Source organism: Vidua macroura, chromosome 3 (genome assembly GCF_024509145.1).
Source record: "Vidua macroura isolate BioBank_ID:100142 chromosome 3, ASM2450914v1, whole genome shotgun sequence".
Taxonomy (NCBI): domain Eukaryota; kingdom Metazoa; phylum Chordata; class Aves; order Passeriformes; family Viduidae; genus Vidua; species Vidua macroura.
The window spans coordinates 56,579,388-56,600,078 of record NC_071573.1 but is presented as its reverse complement, the minus strand read 5'-3'; the positions used below and the strand labels follow the sequence as shown (position 1 = coordinate 56,600,078).

General features: G+C 40.7%; 2 protein-coding genes across 3 annotated transcripts; both read right to left on the bottom strand.

The window, feature by feature from the left end:
- Nucleotides 1-260: 260 nt before the first annotated feature.
- Nucleotides 261-4,639, bottom strand: FBXO5 (F-box protein 5). The gene is made up of 4 exons (XM_053973253.1): nt 3,904-4,639; nt 3,503-3,593; nt 2,180-2,341; nt 261-934 (listed from the first exon to the last, which is right to left on the bottom strand). The coding sequence occupies exons 1-4, from the start codon at nt 4,623-4,625 to the stop codon at nt 683-685; spliced, it is 1,227 nt and encodes a 408-aa protein (XP_053829228.1). The 5' UTR covers nt 4,626-4,639; the 3' UTR covers nt 261-682.
- Nucleotides 4,640-8,248: 3,609 nt separating this feature from the next.
- On the bottom strand, nt 8,249-19,745 carry MTRF1L (mitochondrial translation release factor 1 like). 2 transcript variants are annotated; one of them, XM_053973254.1, is made up of 7 exons: nt 19,293-19,745; nt 17,794-17,873; nt 16,407-16,590; nt 12,704-12,867; nt 11,686-11,803; nt 9,748-9,884; nt 8,249-9,154 (listed from the first exon to the last, which is right to left on the bottom strand). In XM_053973254.1, exons 1-7 carry the CDS (start codon nt 19,573-19,575, stop codon nt 8,939-8,941), a joined length of 1,182 nt encoding a protein of 393 aa, XP_053829229.1. In that variant the 5' UTR covers nt 19,576-19,745; the 3' UTR covers nt 8,249-8,938. The 2 variants fall into 2 exon arrangements, with proteins under 2 accessions (XP_053829229.1, XP_053829230.1); XM_053973255.1 differs by lacking the exon at nt 19,293-19,745 and adding an exon at nt 18,933-19,104.
- Nucleotides 19,746-20,691: the final 946 nt, after the last annotated feature.

The window sequence follows — 20,691 nt, the reverse complement described above, 5'->3', positions numbered from 1 at the left end:
GATGCAGGAATACAACATGACAATGGATTCAGTACACTGTTTTATACAAACCCAGGAGGACTTGTTCTTTGTTGAACCAACAATTTAAAGAAGCACATACTAGAAAACATGCAAAAAGAGCATGAGAAGCACTTAGGACGATAAATAGGAAGGCCAGATTTGCCAACCAAGTTGTTGAGAATAATCATTTATTTTCACATTTACAAGACAAATATGAATAATATTTACAAATATATACAAATATTAAAATTAGCTTGTGATTTCAAAAAAAAGTCAAAGTATTTTTTAGCAGTATAGCCAACATACAGTACTTTTTTTTTGAACTTAGAAAAGGTTCAAGAAATGAAAGAAGACATGAAGAGCAATTTCAGATTCACATAAGAGAAGCCATCAGAGAAAGTGTTATTATGAATGTCCACATTTTAAAATCAAAGGCAAAGCTTCGAAAAACCATAAAATCTAGTCTCCCTCATATTTTCACATTAAAAGGGGCTTCACTCACCTCACTCGACAGCACTGGAAAGGTTTTTAAAACCTTTCTGAGCAGGATGATTAAATTAACAGACGAATAACATAATTAACCATTTTCATGAATATGGAATAGCAGAAAGCATTCTCTTCATGGATGACTTAAAAAAACCCCTTTTTTGGGACATTTGCCAATTTGTACTGGGGGGATGGATCACAATCTCTTTAGATTCTGTTTGCTTTTCTTAGTCCCAGGAAGCGGCCCTGGTGCAGAGTTGTGTTTCACTGGTTTGCTGCTCACACAGTCACTGGAGCTGTGGTAGCTGCACATGCATTTAGTGCAAAAGTCAAAGCCACAACTTTCACGATTGCACGTTGCTCTTTGGAGGTAGGAGTCATACTTGGCAGGTGAGCCACAGCGATGGCAGGCTTTAAGGCTTTCAGTGTTTTTGAGGTTCCTGGCAGCCTGTTGGAAAAAGCACAGAGAAAATCATGAGTAGAGGGTAAATACACTCTCCAAACATTTCCTGATACTACGTTAGTGCCACAAACATATTATAACTTCTCCTAATGTAAGGAGACAAACTAAAAACTTAGCCTAATTCTTGTTGCATCAAATTCTGATGGAGTTCAGAACAGGAATAATAGGAATATAATTACAGGTATTTTGAACTGGAATAGGGGTAGCCAATTTAAAATTCTTAAAATTTAAAAGTTAAAGGACAGGCTAAATCCAGAGCAATGAGGGTAACAGCCTTCCTGAATCTTCCAAACCTCATTCAAGGATGGTGATGTAGTTGTGTATAGATGCATATATCAGGAATTAAATTTTATTACTCCTACTGAACAGTTGTACTTCTACATTCCTGATGCTACAAAGTCCTATATAGTAGTATTACAGCATCTTGATTATACTTTCCAGTGACCTTTCATCATCTTCTCTTATTGCATCAATTTGCAGAATAAGACTTGAGCATAAAACCTTTTTCTATTAGGAAAATCTTTTGCTTATTAACAAGAAATTGCTTTCAATAAGCATTTTTAAAAGTCTTATAAGATACAGGCACAGGTCTACATTTCAAGTATGTAGGAAAAAAAAACAGCCTAAAAAAACAAGGTGAAGAGGAAACAGGCTGTTGGCAGTTACTGACAAATGTGAGACACTATAAATAAGTAGTTAAAAAGTAATTTTAATGCCAGGTTCACAAAATACCCCACAGAACGATTAAAAGAAATATGCATTGCTAATTTTTTTTTTTAATTGAAACTAAGAACTATTAAGTCTTTGATATTTTTCTTTTTTTTTTTTTCTAATTGTCCATCAGTTTTGAAGCAAAGTTGACAGTTTTTGTGATATTGCTTATCTGGAAAATATGTGATTGATTATAATAAACTCATGGAAAACAACAGGAAATTACCAATATTTTTTTAATATCTGACAAGACAAAATTTAAGCAAAAAAAATTCACTAAGTGAAATTCTTAAGAGGAAAAAAAAAAAGGATGCAAGACATCCCAGTATATCAATATTCTTTCCAGTAGCTTCTGACATGGTCTTAAAATAGGCACACTAAGCAAAATTTGGCAGCCATACTAACACGAATTACAAACACTTGAAACTGGAGATGCTACTTTCAAAAATATGCTCTACGAGGTGATTGTTTGACAGACAACATGAGAGAAATTAAAGATCAGTGGAAATCGCCACTTACCTCAGAAAACTCTGTGAGCCTGCTGTGATTCCTAGATTCTTTGGATCTGGTGCCTTTTTTGTTCAAGTATTTTGGTGGGGTTGCTTTCTGAATGGAAGCTAAGGACACTCTGTAGAGAACGTACTCTCTTGTTGCAGCATGTTCAGGTGCCTTAGTGACATTCTAATGAAAAGAAAAACAAAGACTTAAATTCGGGAAGAGAACTTACGAGAGTTTTTTGTTTAATAGAAGTCACTAAGTAATTTTAGATTCTTCCACCTGGTTTCCAATAATAAAGCATCACACCAAGGAGTGCTACTTATTTTACCATAACTTTCAGTCACTTCTGTTATAAATGCATAGAACAGCTCCCTAGTTCCTGGTCAAAAACCAACCATCTTCTAGTACATAATCCTACTTTCATATTAACACAGTTATTTAGGCAGAGCATGTAACCTATTCATTTTCGTTTTTTAAAGCAAAAATCAGTACTTCCAATTCTTTATTGTGAAGAGGAATGCTTGAAGCTTTCTTTGGGAAAAATAAACTCCACCCACCAATTTTTCAAGTTTCCAGTTAAAGTTAAAAAAAAAGCATACAATAGCACGGAAGAAATCAAACTTTATGGGATGAATATTCAGTACAAATGTTTCACCGCGACAGCACTGTAAAATACTACACAAAATTTAAACTGGTTAACAACCTTATCCTGTGGTAGATCCTAAGCCTTTGTTTGTTCTGTCTCTCCATCTCTCAAGAAGGAAAAACACTGTTAGTGTTTTAAGAATCCTGACTTGATAAAATGCTAGTCTAGTGTGGATGGATCAAGTGTTTTTATTTCATAGAACAAGGCATTAGGAATAGCTCATAGTGCAAAAAGCTTTTCAGTTTCCATAGCAGGTATGGTGGACTTCAGAGACTACTGCTATAAACGGAGACCCTGATTCACAGAGCAACTTGAGCAATTTATCTCAGTCTTCCTCCCTTCTGGGTCAGTGGGGATGCTGAAGCAAGCAAGCCCCTGCTAGGAGACTCTAGGGCTTGCCCGGTGGGCTGTGCTGGCAATGACTGTCTACTTACTGCCTTTCTCTGTAACGCAGGACTTGTGATAGTTCTTCAAAACATCTGCATCTCTCCTTGGGTCACCTTCTCAGTCAACCTTCCTTGGGGTCCCCAAAGTCCCTGATGTAACTAGCAATGCTTGAGACAAGGCATCCTAACAGGACAAACTAAGACAATTCAGTCACAGTTTTCAACCTAAGAAACTTTTTTCTGTGATCGCTTAAGCGTAGGAGGAGACTTGATATAGCAGAAAACCACTGATAGTTCAATGAAGAAACTTACAGAAAGGTTTTTCACAGCTCTGTTATACACTTGGAAAATCCATTTATCTTCTTGTAGAATCTTCTGCCATGTTGTGCTGACTTTGGCAAAACTGCAACAACAATACAAACACATCAGTTGCCTCCTAGGAAAGAGATTTATTAAATAGCAAGAATAACTGTAACCTGTTTCTTTTACATAATGATAGAAATTGTTCACTGTTGTAGTCTTTAATTTGCCTTTTAGGGAAAAGACAAATTCTCCATATGTATCATGGATTACATTGTCAGTTCATGTTTTAATATATTAACACGTAATACTAAACCTTGAGTAAATGTCACAAGCTCCATATCTAAAACATTAAAACATCTGATTATGTTTTTTCCTTTCCCAGTGAAATACAATGACATCAACATACTTACTTTACTAAATCCATCTCGCTGAGATGCCTTAAAATGTTTGATAATATATGCTTCAGATTTTTTTGGAAGAGTTCAGCAAGAATGTCTATTCTATCCAGCCCCATTTTCTTTCCAATTAAGTTACAAAGTTCAAATTTTCCCCTAGAAACAATTCTGTCTACAGCAGCCCAAGACTTGAGATTTCTTTTACCACTTTTTTTCAAAGTTGAGCAAATCACTTCTTCATAATGGATTACTGGCAACAGGGTCTTCTTTGAAAACTGTTCTTGGTTTTGGTTCTTCATGAGACAATGCTTTGGTGTACCACAGAGATTCCCAGCCAAAGGTAAACTATCCTCATGTTCTATTGCATCAGCATAGTGAGTACTTAACATAGAGGAATAACCACTGTCCTCATGAAGTTTACTGCTTTCCATTGCCTCCATTTCACAGATACCTTCATCAAGTCTCTGGATTACTTGGTTGTTTTCTTTGTTATGTATGGGTCTTTCTCCATCTTCAAGATCTAGATTTCTGGTAGCTGCATGATATGAGTCACTAAGGAGCATTTTTTGATGTTCTTCTGCAGAGCTTTTACAAAAGCATTCTTTATAATTCAAGGGGCAGGATTTTTCCAGTCTTGCTTTCTCCGCAGCACATTTCAATGGTGCAAACCCAGCACGAAGAGACGTGCAATCAAAATCACGTTTCATTTTGCAAGAGCGGTTAAGGTTCGATTTCATTTTGTTGTTTGTATTCTGCAAGAAACAAGGGCAGTATGAAAACACAGCATAAACTAGATCACAAATTCTTTTTCTTATAAAGACTCTATCATGCTTCTCTTCTGCATTATGAATTTTATGCTTGTATCTGACTCACCCTCTAGTGTCTAAAATACAACTAATGGAACTAAGGATTTGAACAGCCACTGATTAAACCTATGTAAGATCTTCCCAAAAACTAGTTTTATGCTGCATATAACTAGGGAAAGAAAACTGACTGAGCTATTTACTTGGTCACCATTTCACCAGCATAGATGAGACACAACAGTGCTTCCACTTCCTACCATAAAGGTAGCAACAGTCAAGACACTTGAGGTCCCTGCAAGGGACACCAGTGGCAGAGGGTCCATGAGTGACCGCAGGCCTGTGCAGGCCAGAGAAGCCTGAAGTTTGCATCCAAGACCAGAAGCAATGCTGCTGCTGCAGACAGATATCTGGCATTTTTGAGAAGGGAGGAGGCTGGGTGGCACAGGAAAAGCTTGAGTGCTCACATGTGTGAGTAAAATACAAAGGAAAGCAGCCATACTTAAACAATGGTCAGTGAAATAAAGGTTTAAGCATGATTTAAAGAGGGTGGGAGATCGATAGACATTATAGGGGAATTGAGCTTTTCTTGCCCCGTTCCATTCCCCTCCCCCGCGAAATGTGGTGCTAACTATATTAACAATTGCGGGGGGATGGGCGAAAGCTGAAGGGGAGAAGGAGGTCATCTCTCCCCAGTTAAATCTAAAGGGAAAATAAGTTTCAACATGCTTTGCAATCCGTAGGAAATAAAAGATCTTCGATTTGAGTAAACATTTTAAAGTATTTAAGCACTTCCAGCAGTTTTGGAAAGAACCACGAGAAAAATTTGCCCCATGAACGACTTAGAGAAAAACTTCCCTCTTTGTACCTACGTTCGGTTGGAGAAAGGAACAAATAGGCTTATGGCTTTGTATCGTGTGAGTTGGGAGAAGAGATGCAAACCCTTCCTAAGCCTTCTTGTCCCCTTCCCCCTTCCCTGCGAACGGCCAGAGAAGCTTTTGGGCTGAAATCCTGATGATTTAGAAAATGTCCCCAAATCACGGTTTGGTGCACCAGGGCCTGCCCCGACCCCCGAAGGAGCGGGCTCAGCCGCGGGGCCCCGCGGCGCTGTCAGGCTTCTCCCGCCCAACGCTCAAGATGGCCCGGGTCGGCGCAAGTAGACCGGGTCCCGGCTCCGCCGTGCCCCACGGCCCCGGGAACTTCACCCCGCGCCTTCGGGGGCCTCTCGCAATGGAGGATTTCCCCCGCAGTGGAGGATGCCCCCTAAATCGTTGGTGGCGGGGCGGGGAGGAGCGCGCCGGGGAGATGCTCTTCCGACGGCGTGGCCGGCGGGCGGGAGACAGCACGGCGCGGCGCCTCCCCGCCTGCCGCTGCCCGCCGGCGGGAGCCGGGCTGCGATCCCCATCCCGGCCGGTTTCGACCCCACCAGTGCGACGAGCAGCCGGGACCACCCCACACGCGACTCGTTGGCGGGATCGGGGCGCTCCCTGGCCGCCAATGCTCCACCGTCCCGTCCCATCCCGTCCCGCCGGCGGGATAGTTGCGGGGCTAGGCTAAGAGAGCAGTGGGACCGGGCGGCCGCCAGGAATCCCCATCCCCAGTCCATCCGGTCCCGCCGCTAGCATCCGCACGGTCCCGCCACCACGTACGCCGGCAGCTCCCGCCACCCCAGCCAAAGAGCCCTGACCGCGGAGCCCCGCTGCCCCCGAGCCGGCCCGAGAGCGGAGCCCTGGCCGTGAAGCCCTGCAGCCCCAGAGCGGCTCCCGGCGGAGCTCGCTGCCCGCCCCGCGCTCACCTGCAGGGCCGCGCCGGCGCCGCCGCAGGCAGTGAGTGCGTCCCGCTCGCGCCGGGCGCTTTTTAAAAACTTTAAATTTGGTGTCCAAAACCGCGCCAGCCAATGGCGAGGCGCCGGGGCGCCGGGCGCGGCCAATGGGCGGCGGGCAGGCGGCGGGGGCCAATCCGCGGCGCGGCGGGCGGGGCCGGGCCCGTCCCTCGCTTTCCCTCCTCGGCCGCCAGGGAGGGACGCGAGTGGCGCGGCCGCGGCTCCCGCGCGGCGGCCGCTCCCGCCCGCCCCTTCCTCCCGCCCTCCGGCCCCGCACCGCTCTCGGTCCCGAAGGAACCCGCGGCTGCCGCATCCCGGCACTGACACGCGCCTAGGCGCAGCTTGGCGCCCGGCTACATCTGTGTCTGCTTGTTTAAATGGACGCGCCTGGTATCTTCACATCACCCCGGCACGCTCCGAATGTGCAAAGCTCCTCTACCGGGAAAGGATTCTCTCTCCCGCACTGGGGATATTCAAGAACTGCCCGGATGCAATCCTGTGCCATGTGCTCTAGGATGACCAGGCTTAAGGAGGGATGTTGGACTGCATGACCCACTGTGGTTCCTTTCAACCTGACCCATTCTGCGATCCAAGTCTGGCAGTGAGTGGATCTAGGCTACTCCGCATAAAAGAATTGTACTTATTTTATATGACCAATGCTACCAGTGGTTGCAGAGTGAGCAAGAGCACTACTGGGAGCTAGGCTGACTGGACACCAGTGCAGGGATCCCCACCACTGCTGGAGAGGCAATCTGCTCACAGCTCAAGGAGGTTGCATTTGCAGAGACAACATCCCTTGAATTAAAATTAATACACAGCTAGCAGGGGACTTCAAGTCCTTCCACAGTAAAGCTTGACATGACAGGCCAAGGACAGTGAAGTCCGCCTATGTACAGCACTGTCAGACACCAGGTTTGGAATACCTCTGTCAGCCTCTTGCCAGAACTACACTATGTCTGTTTTTTTCTCACACTGATCAGAGCCTGGTCACTCACAAGGCGAAACAAGACATTTAATGTTTGTTCAAGAGCCAAATGAGAATAGGGAGGCAGGATCTGCCCAGACAGGCTACAAGCTGGAAGATCAGGGAAGGTCTAGGGTGACAAAGACCTAAACAATTCTTTAAGTTTCATGCAGAAGTCCAGTATGCAGACCTGGTCAATGGCCCTTATTTGTTTAGAAGAATATGAAGCTGAACAACAAACTCCATCTATCACTTGGCTTAAGAAGGCTGGCTTTAAGTCATGTCTGTAGGACTGTCATAAGTGCTCTTCAGTGTTCCATTTACCATAGTGATCTGGTAAGAATGAAGACTTCAGTCCTAGTTTCTGCTCCAATAGGTATCTAATTATTTCACACAAAAATTGAGTCAATGTTTCTTTTTACTTTTTTTATGTGCCAGTTTGGAGTTATAAAACTGCTAGTAAATACAGACCTAGGACTCATTCTTATCAAAAGGAAATATGTATGCCTCATCTTATGCACACAGACATTTCTTCATCTGAAGTTAATGAATGCATCTTAAATTAAAAGACTTGGAACTTAATCATAGTTACCATGCAGTGTTTACTAGAAAAAAAATGATAAAGATATCAAATGTTTTAAAGTGCTGTTAAATAAACAGACAAAACCACTAAGTGCCGGTCATAGCACATAACTTTTAGAAGATCAATAATTTGGGCATTCAATTAAAACCATAAAGGAGACACTGAAGTGAAGTCAACTGGACACTAAAATATCAGTTGAACAATATTGTAACAATTACTTTAATTTTTGACTCAAGAACAGTAACATTTATTCCAAAATCAATTCACACGATTCATCACTTGGCTTCCATGACTTCTTTTCCTCGCACTAGGGATATTCCTAAGCTTGTTTTGTATTTATAAATAAGGGCCAGAAGGCCTTGAAAACATGACAGAGATACACTTTGACTCCCTTTCCCATGACACATGTAAGTGATTAATAAGTAGAGTGATTAATAAGAGAGTGTGTAATTTATTTATCACTTTTTCCCAATCACTCAAACAAAATAGGGTATTTTTTTTTGTTCTCCCAAGTAAGCTATTTCACACTGTTGTGTGATGGTTAAGCCATAGTTTAAATGAAAACAGGAACTAGAAATACTCCTTTTTAATGCATGCATACCTTTTGAGAGTTGTGTATCATTAGAAGTTGTTTAAAATTGCTGTTACTTCTGGTGCAATCAAATAAACTTTTCAAAAGGACTACTGCAGCAAGAATGTCTTATATGAAGATGATAGTCTTTTACTCAGCAAGTAAGAAAACTGTTTAATATTCATTAGGAAACAAGTTGTGATGTTTTTCATTATCAGAAAAGAAGTTCCATTTTCTGGGTGGTGCTCTGAGAAGCTTCTTTGCAGATTAAGGTCTACATCTGTTGTAATGGCCTGAGAAAGAACAATGTTCATGAGGAATTATTTTTTTCATTTTCTGAAATAATTTCCATTAGAGATTCATAATCAGCATATTCTCTCAGAGTTTGTATCATTTCATCTAGCATTTCTTCCCCTAGCATGAAAGACTCAACATGATGCACTGATCTGCTTATTCTGTGATCTGTAATCCGGTCCTGAGGAAAGTTGTATGTTCTGATCTTCTCTGATCTTCCTTTAGTCCCAATCTATTGAACAAGAAGAATCAGTATATCATCATCATGATCTTACAAAAATGGTGAAATATTGATTAGGCATAAAAAGCAAAAAGTTTCTCTTCCTCACATGACTATACAAAATTTGTCAGAGTTATACAGCACTCAGATCACTTCTACAACTGCAGTAATTGTTCTCAAACATGTAAAAGAACAATTATACTGCATCTCTTTCTAATACTATTCTGGTTCTTCATGCTGCAATCCAGCTTGTTTCACTGGATCTCTAGGATTTAACTACAACTGAAATTTTAAGTCTGGCTTTATTGCTGCAGTAAAATGTAATGTTGTTGTTTAGAGAGCTTGGGGACTCCACAAATTTTGTTCTCCAGAGTGGCCTAGTGGAAGGCATCCCTTCCCATGGTAGGAGGGTTGGAGCTAGATTATTTTTAAGGTCCCTGCCAACCCACACTATTCTGTGATTCTATTACTTTTTTTGCCTCATTTAAGTCCCTCCTGGGCCCCTGCTGTTCTATATTTCCATTTACTACTTGCTGTTCAACAAAGCTGTTGAACATAAAGACATATGCTTGTACAGAATTATACCACAACTAAATGAAACTTACTTGAATCTTTCGAGCATAGTTTCTCTTTTTGGTTTCTTCTTCTAATTTGGCATTGTATAGTTTAGCACACAGCATTTGCATAGCCTTCTCTTTGTTTCTAATTTGGGATCTTTCTTGCTGACATTCAGACACAATCCCTGTCAAAAATATCATGACCTTTAGCATTTAAGATTAACACATACTAAAAGAGCTCTGCAATTTCTGCAAGACTTTTTATATGTTATATTAGGCTGTTACATTTGGATTGGGAATGTAGAAGTCCAGGTTTATTAATGAGTAATGATATATTTTGGGAGAGATGTGTAGGCTGAGTTGTACTGATGTTTTAAGCCTTAAGACAAGAAATTTAATTCAGTGTAAATTTATTTCACCTGGACAACAGATGGATAATGAAATAAAAGATATGTGATGTGATCTGACTTATAAAAGAAACCTTCATTAGTCATAAATTTTGGCCACAGTTCCAGAAAACATAGGATTTAAGGAACAGTAAAATACATAAGATAGTGAGTGCTTAGCATATGATCAGAATATAAAATAGTGGGCACTATTTTATTTAAGAAAATAGAACGGTGTGCTTTCTCATCCCAAAACACACAATTAAAGGTAAGAAATGAAAAGCCCAAAAAAGGAGCAGGAAGAAGAAATACAGTACGAACTAAGTTGTTATTTGGACTTATTATGTAGCTCTGGTAATATGAGAGGATGATTTTATAAGATTACATAGTATTACTTTCTGAAAGACTTATTTATAAACAACATTTTGGATCGTGGTGAAGGTTTATAAAAAGATTTAGGATGAGAGAAATAGAAGAACCAACAGGACAATTTTAAGGGAAGAGAGATCAGAGAAATAAAGAAGGGAAAGGTGGAACAGAAAAAAGTCAGGAGCTAATGTGAGCTAATGTCCCCCATTAACTGTGTAGAAGTGCAAAAAATTTGCAATACACTTTTAAGATCTTTATAAGACATCCTAATAACAGCCATCAGCAAAAACTAAGATCAATTGCTGGTTTTAGTTTGTTGTGTTTTTATCCAAACATACAGGCAATGCAAAACATTTTTAATCTGGGGTATCTTTTTGTCACCATATAGTGAATAGAATTTTAACCTCTCCACTGCTTGCCTTCTGCTTTACTAGAGAGATGCAACAAGTGCAGAATGCATTGATGTTTTAAACAGATACAAAGAAATGGGTGGCAAAAATCTGGATACATGAAGATAAAGAGGGCTTGGGATTACCCTGAAACCATGTAAAGCCTGATGAATGTTTGTGGTAGAGAAGAGGAAAAGTTAAAATGCAATGAAAGTCAGGAAGGCTGTTGTGAATTGCTCAAAGGGAAGTAAAAGGCTTAGGAATGGCAATAAAAAGCCCCCATACAACAGCTAAAATCAGGTAGTGTTTGAGGGTGTATCTTATCCCTGCTATGTTTCCTAACCTGAGCCAGAGGGATGGGCCTCTTAATTATGTGCGTCATCTATGGGAAAGGAGCCAGCAGACGAATGGGAGCTGGCATTCAGAGTAGACTCTGCAATTAAAAGTACTGTTTTAATATGAAAATAGCACAATCTCTCTTTTGGAGACTAGTCAAGAAAATTCAGAACATTAGATTTCAACCTACTCCATTTTTTCAGTATCATTTTCATTATTTGAAAGCTTAAATATAATTTTTTGCTAGAAAACAATCTGATTACTTTTAGAGTGTCATGTTTGATAGCAAAATTATAGCTTCCCTACTGAAGCCAGTAGTCTTCACTGTTAAAAACTGGAGTGGGCACAAGATGATGCATTTAGAGTAGTATGAATAGATAAGAAAATTACATTAAACCTCTGCTCTACTGTTGCCCAGGTTTGAAAATAAAACCATTGTTTCAAAAGAAATTCTGACAGCAGTTTTGGAATGTAGGTCTTGTACTAAGGAAAGAATAAAGCAGCACCTGTTGGAATGTGAACTATCCGTACAGCACTATCTGTTGTATTGACATGCTGGCCTCCAGCTCCGCTAGCTCGCTTTGTTTCTATCCGTAGATCTTTTGGACTGATTTGCAGCCTCAACTGTCATGGGAGACAGGAGAAAAAAAAGTATTTTATGTTGCTTCTTTCTAGACAGATATCAAATATGCACAATCAGTTCATTTTAGAATGCACATTCATGCAAGATCAAACTTCTGAATGCTTATTCAAATCCTCTTATAAACATATTAAGAAATCTTGGTAATCAGACTTGAATGCATCACAATGGAACTCCAAAAATCAGCCAAATAGTAATTTAATGCATAACCACAGCTTAGCACTAATTTTCCTCTCTTCTGAGAGCTTTGCATTCTCTTCCAGCAGAGTTAACCAATATTTGAGCTTGATTAGATGGTTTTTAAATGAAATGGACGACATTCCCTTTTTTGGCTTTGGAGTGGAGCAATAGTCTCTGTGAGGAAGGAGCATGACAATTTCAAGAAAGTTCAGGAAGGAGTAACATCTTTGTCAATCTGCTACGTCAACATGAACCTAAGATCAAAACAAAGCTTTCTTAGCTCATTGCTTTTAAGCAAGCAAATATAGCAAAACTGAGTTATCATACATTTTAGAACAGACAAGTAAGGACACTACAAAAGTGGGAATGAGGAAGTGCTAAAAGAAGTAATCTATGAGCTTGGTAAAATGATTCAGTCTTTTGTTACTTTGCAGAAAATGTAGTTTTCCACACAACATGCCAGTCACGGTTGATTTTCAAGTCATAGTTAAGTAAACTCTCAGAGACTTTATTGAAATTAGAATTATGAGAAAAGACAGAAATTCTTTATTTCATTCCTGTGATAAAAATAAAATAACAAATATAACCTAGTTTAAAATTAAGATTAAAAAAGTCATTATGTGAAAATATCAAGAGAGACAGAAAACACTTGGGATCAAACATTGCTCCTGGTAATGTCTGTTATACTGAAAGATAAATATTACCTCAGTGGGTTGGGGTAAGATTGCAACAGTCATTGTGCTGGTGTGAATGCGTCCTTGTTTTTCTGTCTTTGGTACCCGCTGAACACGATGCACTCCTCCTTCAAACTTCATGTATTTGTAAGCCTCAACACCTGCTATACTGGCTACTGCATGTCTTAGGCCACCTTAAATAGAGAAGAAAAACAGTTGTAAACCTTTTAGAACTGTTGGTACTATGCTGTTATACTGCCAACAGTGTATTTACACACCACTGGCATTTGTTTCTTAAAATGATGAATTCAACATTTAAACATTTGGGCAAAATTATGCTGAAAATGCAAGAACAATCTTAACACTATGAATATTTACTCACACATTAGTTCAAAAAGGAAAGGACTGTCAAATTCTGTTTTGTAGAGTTCAATTTAATTATTTTTATATACATTTTTAATACATTTTATATACACTTATATAATTTTTTTCTGGAGCAAACAGAACACAGATTCCTGCACCTCTTAGCAAAACACTTGACAGCAACATCCTACAAGCTCTGAACAGCTTGGAAGTCAAGCCCATAGCAATCATGGCTCTGGGACAAATTTTGTTGCTCTACTACTTTATGACATTCTTGATATTCCTTGTTTGCTGGTGTGCAGTATAAGTGAAGGATCAGAGAAGTGATGGCACTATAAACGAATATATCATTTATATATAAAAGAATGAATATATTTCACCCATATATAATATATTATAAATTAATATCTTTCACCCATTTTTGTTTTTAATGCATCTCAATTCCCAAATCCCACTCTCAGCACAGTGGATGGTGTGCCAAGGGAATGATTGAAGAAGACACGGGTGGCCTTGAAAGAGTATTGCTTTTCAAGCCTTGCAATATGAAACCACAGCTGAGGAAAATAAGAGGCTTCTCAGAAATACTGGTTTAAGTTGTCTCTCAGACTAAGGAACTCAACCATAGGGACAAGACAACAGCTTTTTAAAAAAAGTAAAATGAAGACAACATGGAATCTGAAAATACCCTGCACAGCAGGAAAATGTCATCCACCAAAGCACAGGCCAGATCGTTCACCTCCATGGACACGTTTGTGTTCGTTCACTCATAACTTTATTAAAATATATATTGTTTTACAACCATGTTTGTGAAATATAGGAAGAGGCAGTTTGGCTTTCTATTTCACATCATTTTTATCCTTCTGCTTTTAAAATTTGTAGTGACACATGTGCCTACAGTGCTTAGAATACGATGACAAGAAACTGGTTCACATGACAGGTATTTAGATCATACTGCTTCAAACTGACTACTACCAACACAGGTTTATTAAGAACTGCAGCCAAAGCTAATGAAATTTTGACAGACCTTTTACACTGTCAGACATACTGTAGGCCTGTTAAATATAGTTAACTCTTAATAACTATGAATTTGCTCCTTTCATATAAAATGTCCCAATCTATCCTGATATCTGATTTACTCAGAACAAGAGTATGAGTTTGCGCTCATTTTTTATGTGGCATCTTAGATCAGGGAAAAGGCCTACATCTGTATCTCTGCCTGCCTCTACAGGGTGAAAAGCAGTGGATAAATGACATGTGAGTTTGTGCTTCAACATGTGTGCTGAATCTTTAACATGCTATTTTTTCACAGTGGCATCCCATGGGGTAGGTCAGTAGTCATTTAAGAGTGGACTGTAACCTGTATTTCATTGCAGCTTTATTTAACATGCACCTTGCTCACACATGCTCACCTTCAGATTTCAAATTCAGGAATTCTCTGAAATAAGGAAGTTTGACATTTTAACATAGGATCTTGCTTTGATGTGCTCAATAAAAATGGAATGTAGGTAGGATGTAACAACCTAGTGTCGCCAGCATCCTTAGCCCCACTCTTACTCAGCACAGCACAAACACTTTGAACCTGAGGGTTCAAATATCCATTTCATTGACCGTGCCATGTATAGTGCCCCTACCTCCCAATTTATCTCCAACATCTGTTTTGATAATATGTGGTTATAGAAAAATCAAAAAATAACCTGCAAGAGGCTGACAAAAGCTAGGGCTGCCTTTATTTTTCCCAAGACTTATATCCTAAATGTTTATCAAGGTGCATAAACAAGCCCTCAGCAAAACAGACTTTAAAATAAACATATAACCATTAAAAAACCTAGCCCTTTCGAAGGGAAAACAGACAGATTTATACTAGGTTAACATATTAGTTCAATTTCTCATTGAAGGCATTAATGAGAATATCTCTGAGGGTGTGGGCTCCTTGTCCAAGGACTGAGCTTTCACCAAAAGGGTAGCCAAGCCACCAAGCCCAACTCCTTTTTTCTTCTAATCATAGGACGGTAAGCCGAGTCAGACCTGACTTAGAACTATTCCATAACAGGGCTTTTTTAGCCAAATTAGCACAGTGGCCTCAAAACTGCTAGAGCTGAGAAAGAAAACATATACAACTGGCTGGAAGATGAGACAGGCTTTGCTTAAGCTGACTGAAACTCTGCTCTGAAGGTGAGGTGTATGAGACAGCTGGGGTTTACCCAATCCAAGTCTTGCATCGATGGAAAGGCAACTCTCCTCTCCCCCTAGTATGTGAAAAAAAAAAAAGACCCAGACCCTTCGTCTTTTCTGTTTACACCCATCTACCCTGTACAATGTTTATTCCATTTACTTAAAAAAAAAAAAAAAAGAAATAAACAGATTTCTGTTGGCTTTGAAGGCTGAACTGGTTCAGCTCCAGGCAAAGTGTTTGCCTGGTCATGAGTGGGGATGAACATGACTTTGCTCTTTCAGCAACAAGATGCACTCTAATATGAAACCTCTCGTCCCTATCATCACGTAAACTGTAAAAACAGTTTACTTGGCACATGAGCTCTTAACAATACAAGAACTTTATTAATATTAAGAAATCTAGATAATAGAAAATAAGGAATTCAAGTGTCATAATTTTTTTTAAAAAGTATATTAATTGAATCATTAGCAGTTACTCTAGAGGGGAGTGAGCCACTCTAGAAGGGAGCCTGAGTTCACGTTCATGAACTTGAAATAAAATATTTGCTAGGAACTCTAAAGAAAGATATTAAAACTGCTTACAAATATAACACTTTTTAAAATCAAATTCTAATAAAGATTTCAACAGCTGTTACAGATGAGCTATATCCAAATATTCCCCTTATATTATAGAGATACTATTACAAATAAATTTAAAATGTTCTAGATTTAACTCCAATAATTTTTTAAAATAAAACTGATTCCTCTATGCCAACAGATCCATAATAAAAACCAGATTTTTCAATCTTCCACCAACCTAATCTATAAACAATAAAACATTAGATAATTAAGTAGAACACTGTAGCAAAATAAAGTTTACATAATCTTTATTTCAAAAAAAGCTAAACCAATATGTCTGTATCACTTTCTAAATTTCCTTCTGCCAAGCACTTGTCTTTCAATACTTTTAAAATGTAGAAATGAAAGTACTGAAAGACAAATTTTCTTTGTAGCACTTTAGTATTTTAATAGTTCTTCTGAAATGGAGTTTCATGCCCAAATACAGAAGCTGAAGAGAACTGTACTCAGACATTCAAACAATATTCCACTTCTAAAATTAAGATAGTGCAAATTAGTTTCCTTTACTTTGGAAATTAAAATATCATATGAATGAGTGTTTCAACTTGAATTAGGAAGTTACAGTTTTTTCATTACTGACCTAGTTCACTGGGAAAGTATTCTAATATTTCAAATTTCCACTTTTTATAAGCAGCATATCGTTGATACATATCAAATATCTCCGAGGTGAACAGCATGGCTTCCTGCCCTCCAACTCCAGCAGTTACTTCCATGACAAGATCACTCTCATCTGTTTCTTCTGAAGGAATCAAAAGCAACACTATCTGTGAATACAAAAGCACCCAGCTAAGACTCCTCTCTGACACTGCTATCCACACCTGAGTCAGTGTAAAATGCCAGACACATCTGTAACTGATCCAGGCTGTGCTCTCCTGCCGTGAGGATGGGCTTCAGCCAGGCAAAGGTGTGCAAGGGTGATGCTGCATTGCAGGAAGGCTCCCTGTGTCTGTTCACAGTCACAGGAGCTACACAGGCCTCTCTTGAGAGCCACAAAACTTCACAGAAGTTTTCAATCCATCAGGAGCACTGTGAGGATAAACCACAGGATACACTCCTGTTCTTGCAACACAGCTGAATATCTCCCTTCTAATCAGATTCCCCTTGACTTCCATCTCAACTGCAGAGCTAAGAAGGTATGGATGTTCAGGAGCACAGTCCTTCAACAACAACACAAATGTATTGTTTATTTATATATTAAAAAAAAAAAGAGCCTGATTTGCAGAAGAAAAATATACCAAAACCAAAAAATGATCAAAATTTTGAATGCTGAATCAAAATTCTGGATGATTTGCAAATGCTTTTAAATCCTCTTCCTTTACTAGCCTTAGGTGATGTTTCTTTCCACAGATGACGACTTCTTTTGGCAGAATCAGAAATATTTACAAAAAATATTTATAAAGTGACTGTTGTATTGTTGTTGAAGGAATAAAGAATGTGACCATAGCAGCTTCTACAGTAATATTAAGTTGAAAGTATGCTTAAGTAAAGATTTTTTTTTGTGTTAAATAATATAGACACTCTATAAAATTTATATAATGTGGCAGCCTAAAGTAGTTACATAGCATTACATTTTTTCAAACCCACCAGTGAGTGACACTATGTATTAATGTTTCCAAGGGCTAAAGAGTTGAACATCCATAAAGGTACACCCAGACGAGACAAACTATAGCACCTATTTAAAAAGATACTTTGATTGAAACATTTTCAGGTACAAATAGGCACTTGCTTACAGAATGTCTTTTTAGCACCTGATTTTTTTCATTTTCCTTAGCTAACAGACACTATTTGAGGATATAACTAGGGGAGGAGTAGAGGAACTTATCACATACATCTTGATGAGAATCATAGAATGGTTTGTTTTGGAAGGGGCCTTAAATATCACCTAGTTCCCACACCCACAAGAAGATAATTTGGCTTTGTTAATTTCAGAATGGGAAGGAAACAGGGGCTTTATAAGGGGATCTAACCTGTTGTTTCAGTTCAGCTATCTCTTCTTCACACGAAGCAATTTCTGTTTCTGCAAGCTTCCGGAAATCTTCATTCTCATCTGAAATATTTGAGTATGGTTAATCCTCAGACTTGTATCAGTGCCATTCTGAGAAAACCTTTTAAAAAAATAACCACACGAAGAACTTATTCTACCAAAAAAAAACCCAAAAAAAACAAAAAAAAAAAAACAAAAAACAAAAAACAAAACCCCCCAAAAAAAAAACAAAAAAAAAAACACCAAAAAAAAAAGCACCAAAACCAAATTACCACACAACCCTTCCCTCCCCCAAAACACTAAACCTGTTAGAAAATCGAATTACTAATATGGTCTGTAAAGAAGATTCTAAGTACATATGAAGTGTTTTCTAATCCTGTGCAGGTATAAGACAAGAGAAAAATCTGAAATAAAAGAATTTCCGCTAAAACATCCAAAACTAAAACCCAAGCCAACCATAAAGAACAATGATTACTGTGCTGGTGGTCAAACAATAGCCCAGGTTGCACAGATTGGTTATGAATTTCCGTCATTGGAGATACTCAAAAGCTAACTGGGCGAAACCCTGAGCAACTTGTGGGTGACCCTGCTTGAGCAGGAGGGTGGACTGGGTGATGTCCAAAGGTCCTTCCCACACCAGCCATTCTGTGGCTCTAAAAAACTATTTTCTGTATTTCAGTGTGGCAAGTACATAAAGGATTTAAAGAGCACAGTGGCTCCAAAATTGGCACTGCTTGTCAAAAGGACTAATACCCCTATCACTGTATGCAAAAATCAGAATACTACCGTTCTAGGGAATACTTAATCATCTAACGCATGTTTATTGATGCTAAAGTATTCCTTTTCTACACTGCAGTTTTCTAACTGTTATCAAAATGAAGTTTGATTCTCGGTAAAAAAAAAAAAAAGCCTATTATTTGGCAGCGCTAAAAGCGTGCAGCTACCGACACACAACAAAGTCAAATCACAGTGTGGAGACAGCAGATTTACGTGCTGACTTCTACGACTGCCAAAACGGAGACAGGCAGGTGGACTGGGCTGTCTTGGCAGCAAGGGAAGGATGGATTAAAAAAAAAACAACTCCACCAAATCTTTATAAGCTTTCTATCCCTGATTAGTTACCTTTGCTTTATATGAAATACGGTCCAGTATCAGCACTTCCCACGCCGGCGGAAGTACTTCCCCCACTCACTCGTACTCGCCACCTGTGCTCGGGCTGTTTCTTTGCCTCCGGAGGGCCCGAGGGGGCCGCCCCGGGCACCCGCGAGTGACACGTGTGTCACCATCGCGGCCCTCCCGGGGACACGCGCGCCGCTCCCGCCGCCATCCCTGCGGGAGCGCGGCACCGCGCGCTGGGCTCCGCGCTCGCCCAATCGCGTCAGCGCATGCAAATGAACCTCCGCCCTGCGCCCGTCCCCTCGGGGCCGCACCCCGGTGACGTCACGAACGTAGACCAGGCCCGCCGCGCGCCCCGTCCCGCACCTTGCGCCAGCTCCCGCGTGTCGCGCAGCTCCCGCTCCTTGTCGCGCAGCCGCCGCACGCGCGCCGCCAGCTCCGGCGCCGCCCCGCCCTCGCCCCGCGCGCGCGCCTCCAGCAGCCGGCGCAGGGAGGGCGCGGCGAACAGCTCCTCCAGGCCGGGCCGCGCGCTCAGCCCGCGCCGCGCCGGGAGCGGCCATCCCACCGGCGCTGCCCGGAAGCTCCGAGGGGGCAGCGCGGCGGCTCGGTAGCCTTGCGCCGCGCGGAGGGCCCGCGAGAGCAGCCGCATGTCTGGCTGGGGCCGGAGCGCGGCCGCTCCCCTGTCGCCCGCCAGTCACTGCCGTTCCGGAGACGCCCGATCGCTCTGGGCAGCCTCCCTTCCGGGTTTCCGGAAGTTGCCGAAGAGTCTCGGCGCTGGCTTTGGGCTCAGTCGGAAATCATCGTGTCTCCGGTGGCGGAAATGGCCGAAAGGGTTCGGCTTCCCTCGGCTCTCTCTATCCCGCGGTGTGGGGGGGGGGGGGGGCGGGCTCCGATTGGCCAGCGCTGACGGGGCGGGGCTCCGGCTCATGGCCCCTGCTGGGCGCCCCGAGCGCCCTCTGCAGGCCCCGGAGGGAGGTTTTAGTCATTCTGAACCAAAAAAAAAAAGAAAACAAAAACCAAAAAAGCTTCAAACCCCATCAAATCCTCCGTACCCCAAGCTTATAGCCGGACTTCTGAGCAAGACGGTCCGGCGTACAGGGGTTTCTACCAGGGCAGTTTAAAGTCGGCCTAGGTAAAACTGAGATTGGTGGGAAGAGTGAGCTGGGTTTTTGGATATCCGGCTTACTCTTACAGACCTTCTCCCTTCAGAAGAAATCTTCAGAATTAAAGTACGCTGGGGAGAACCGTGCAAAAATTGTGGAAGGATGTCCCTGTACTGAAAGCAGGTGCAAAATTAAGCATTTAAAGGAAAATAAATGAATTGTCGGAGGAACCAAAAAGGGCAATTCAAAGTGCCTTCACATCAGAGATTAACAGTGAAACTAAAAGACAACCCATTTACAAAATACACATCTGAGTACAGTGTTTTACATGTAAGTTTCAAGTGGGAAAGCAGCGAGGATGCAGCCATTTAGGAACTGCATGTTGTGGGATGATCTGGGCAAATCCCTCCTGCAATGCAGATCGAGTGCATATTACCTTGTTTTAGACAACATCATTAATGAGATTCTTGGCTAAACTCAAAACAGTTTCAGGAATATATTTTATTATAAAAATATGCAACTATCCGTAAAATGTTATTAGGCAGTATTTTGTATTACACTCATTTGAGGAGTCAGAGTTGTGTCCTTGCCTTCCTTCTGTCCTTGTTCATGTCTTACTAGGACTAGGAAATCTTATCTTACAACTAAATTACAGTGCTGTA

Bases quoted from the DNA above. Each gene is read 5' to 3' on its own strand.
- FBXO5 (XM_053973253.1), bottom strand. From the start codon at position 4,625: ATGAAATCGAACCTTAACCGCTCTTGCAAAATGAAACGTGATTTTGAT. The intron at 3,594-3,903 runs GTAAGTATGTTG...TTGTTGTTGCAG, and splicing joins AGCGAGATGGATTTAGTAAA to TTTTGCCAAAGTCAGCACAA. The intron at 935-2,179 runs GTAAGTGGCGAT...TTTTTCCAACAG, and splicing joins GGCTCACAGAGTTTTCTGAG to GCTGCCAGGAACCTCAAAAA.
- MTRF1L (XM_053973254.1), bottom strand. From the start codon at position 19,575: ATGCGGCTGCTCTCGCGGGCCCTCCGCGCGGCGCAAGGCTACCGAGCC. The intron at 12,868-16,406 runs GTCAGTAATGAA...TCTCTATTTAAG, and splicing joins ATACTTTCCCAGTGAACTAG to GTGGCCTAAGACATGCAGTA. The intron at 9,155-9,747 runs GTAAGTTTCATT...CTTGTTCAATAG, and splicing joins ACTATGCTCGAAAGATTCAA to ATTGGGACTAAAGGAAGATC.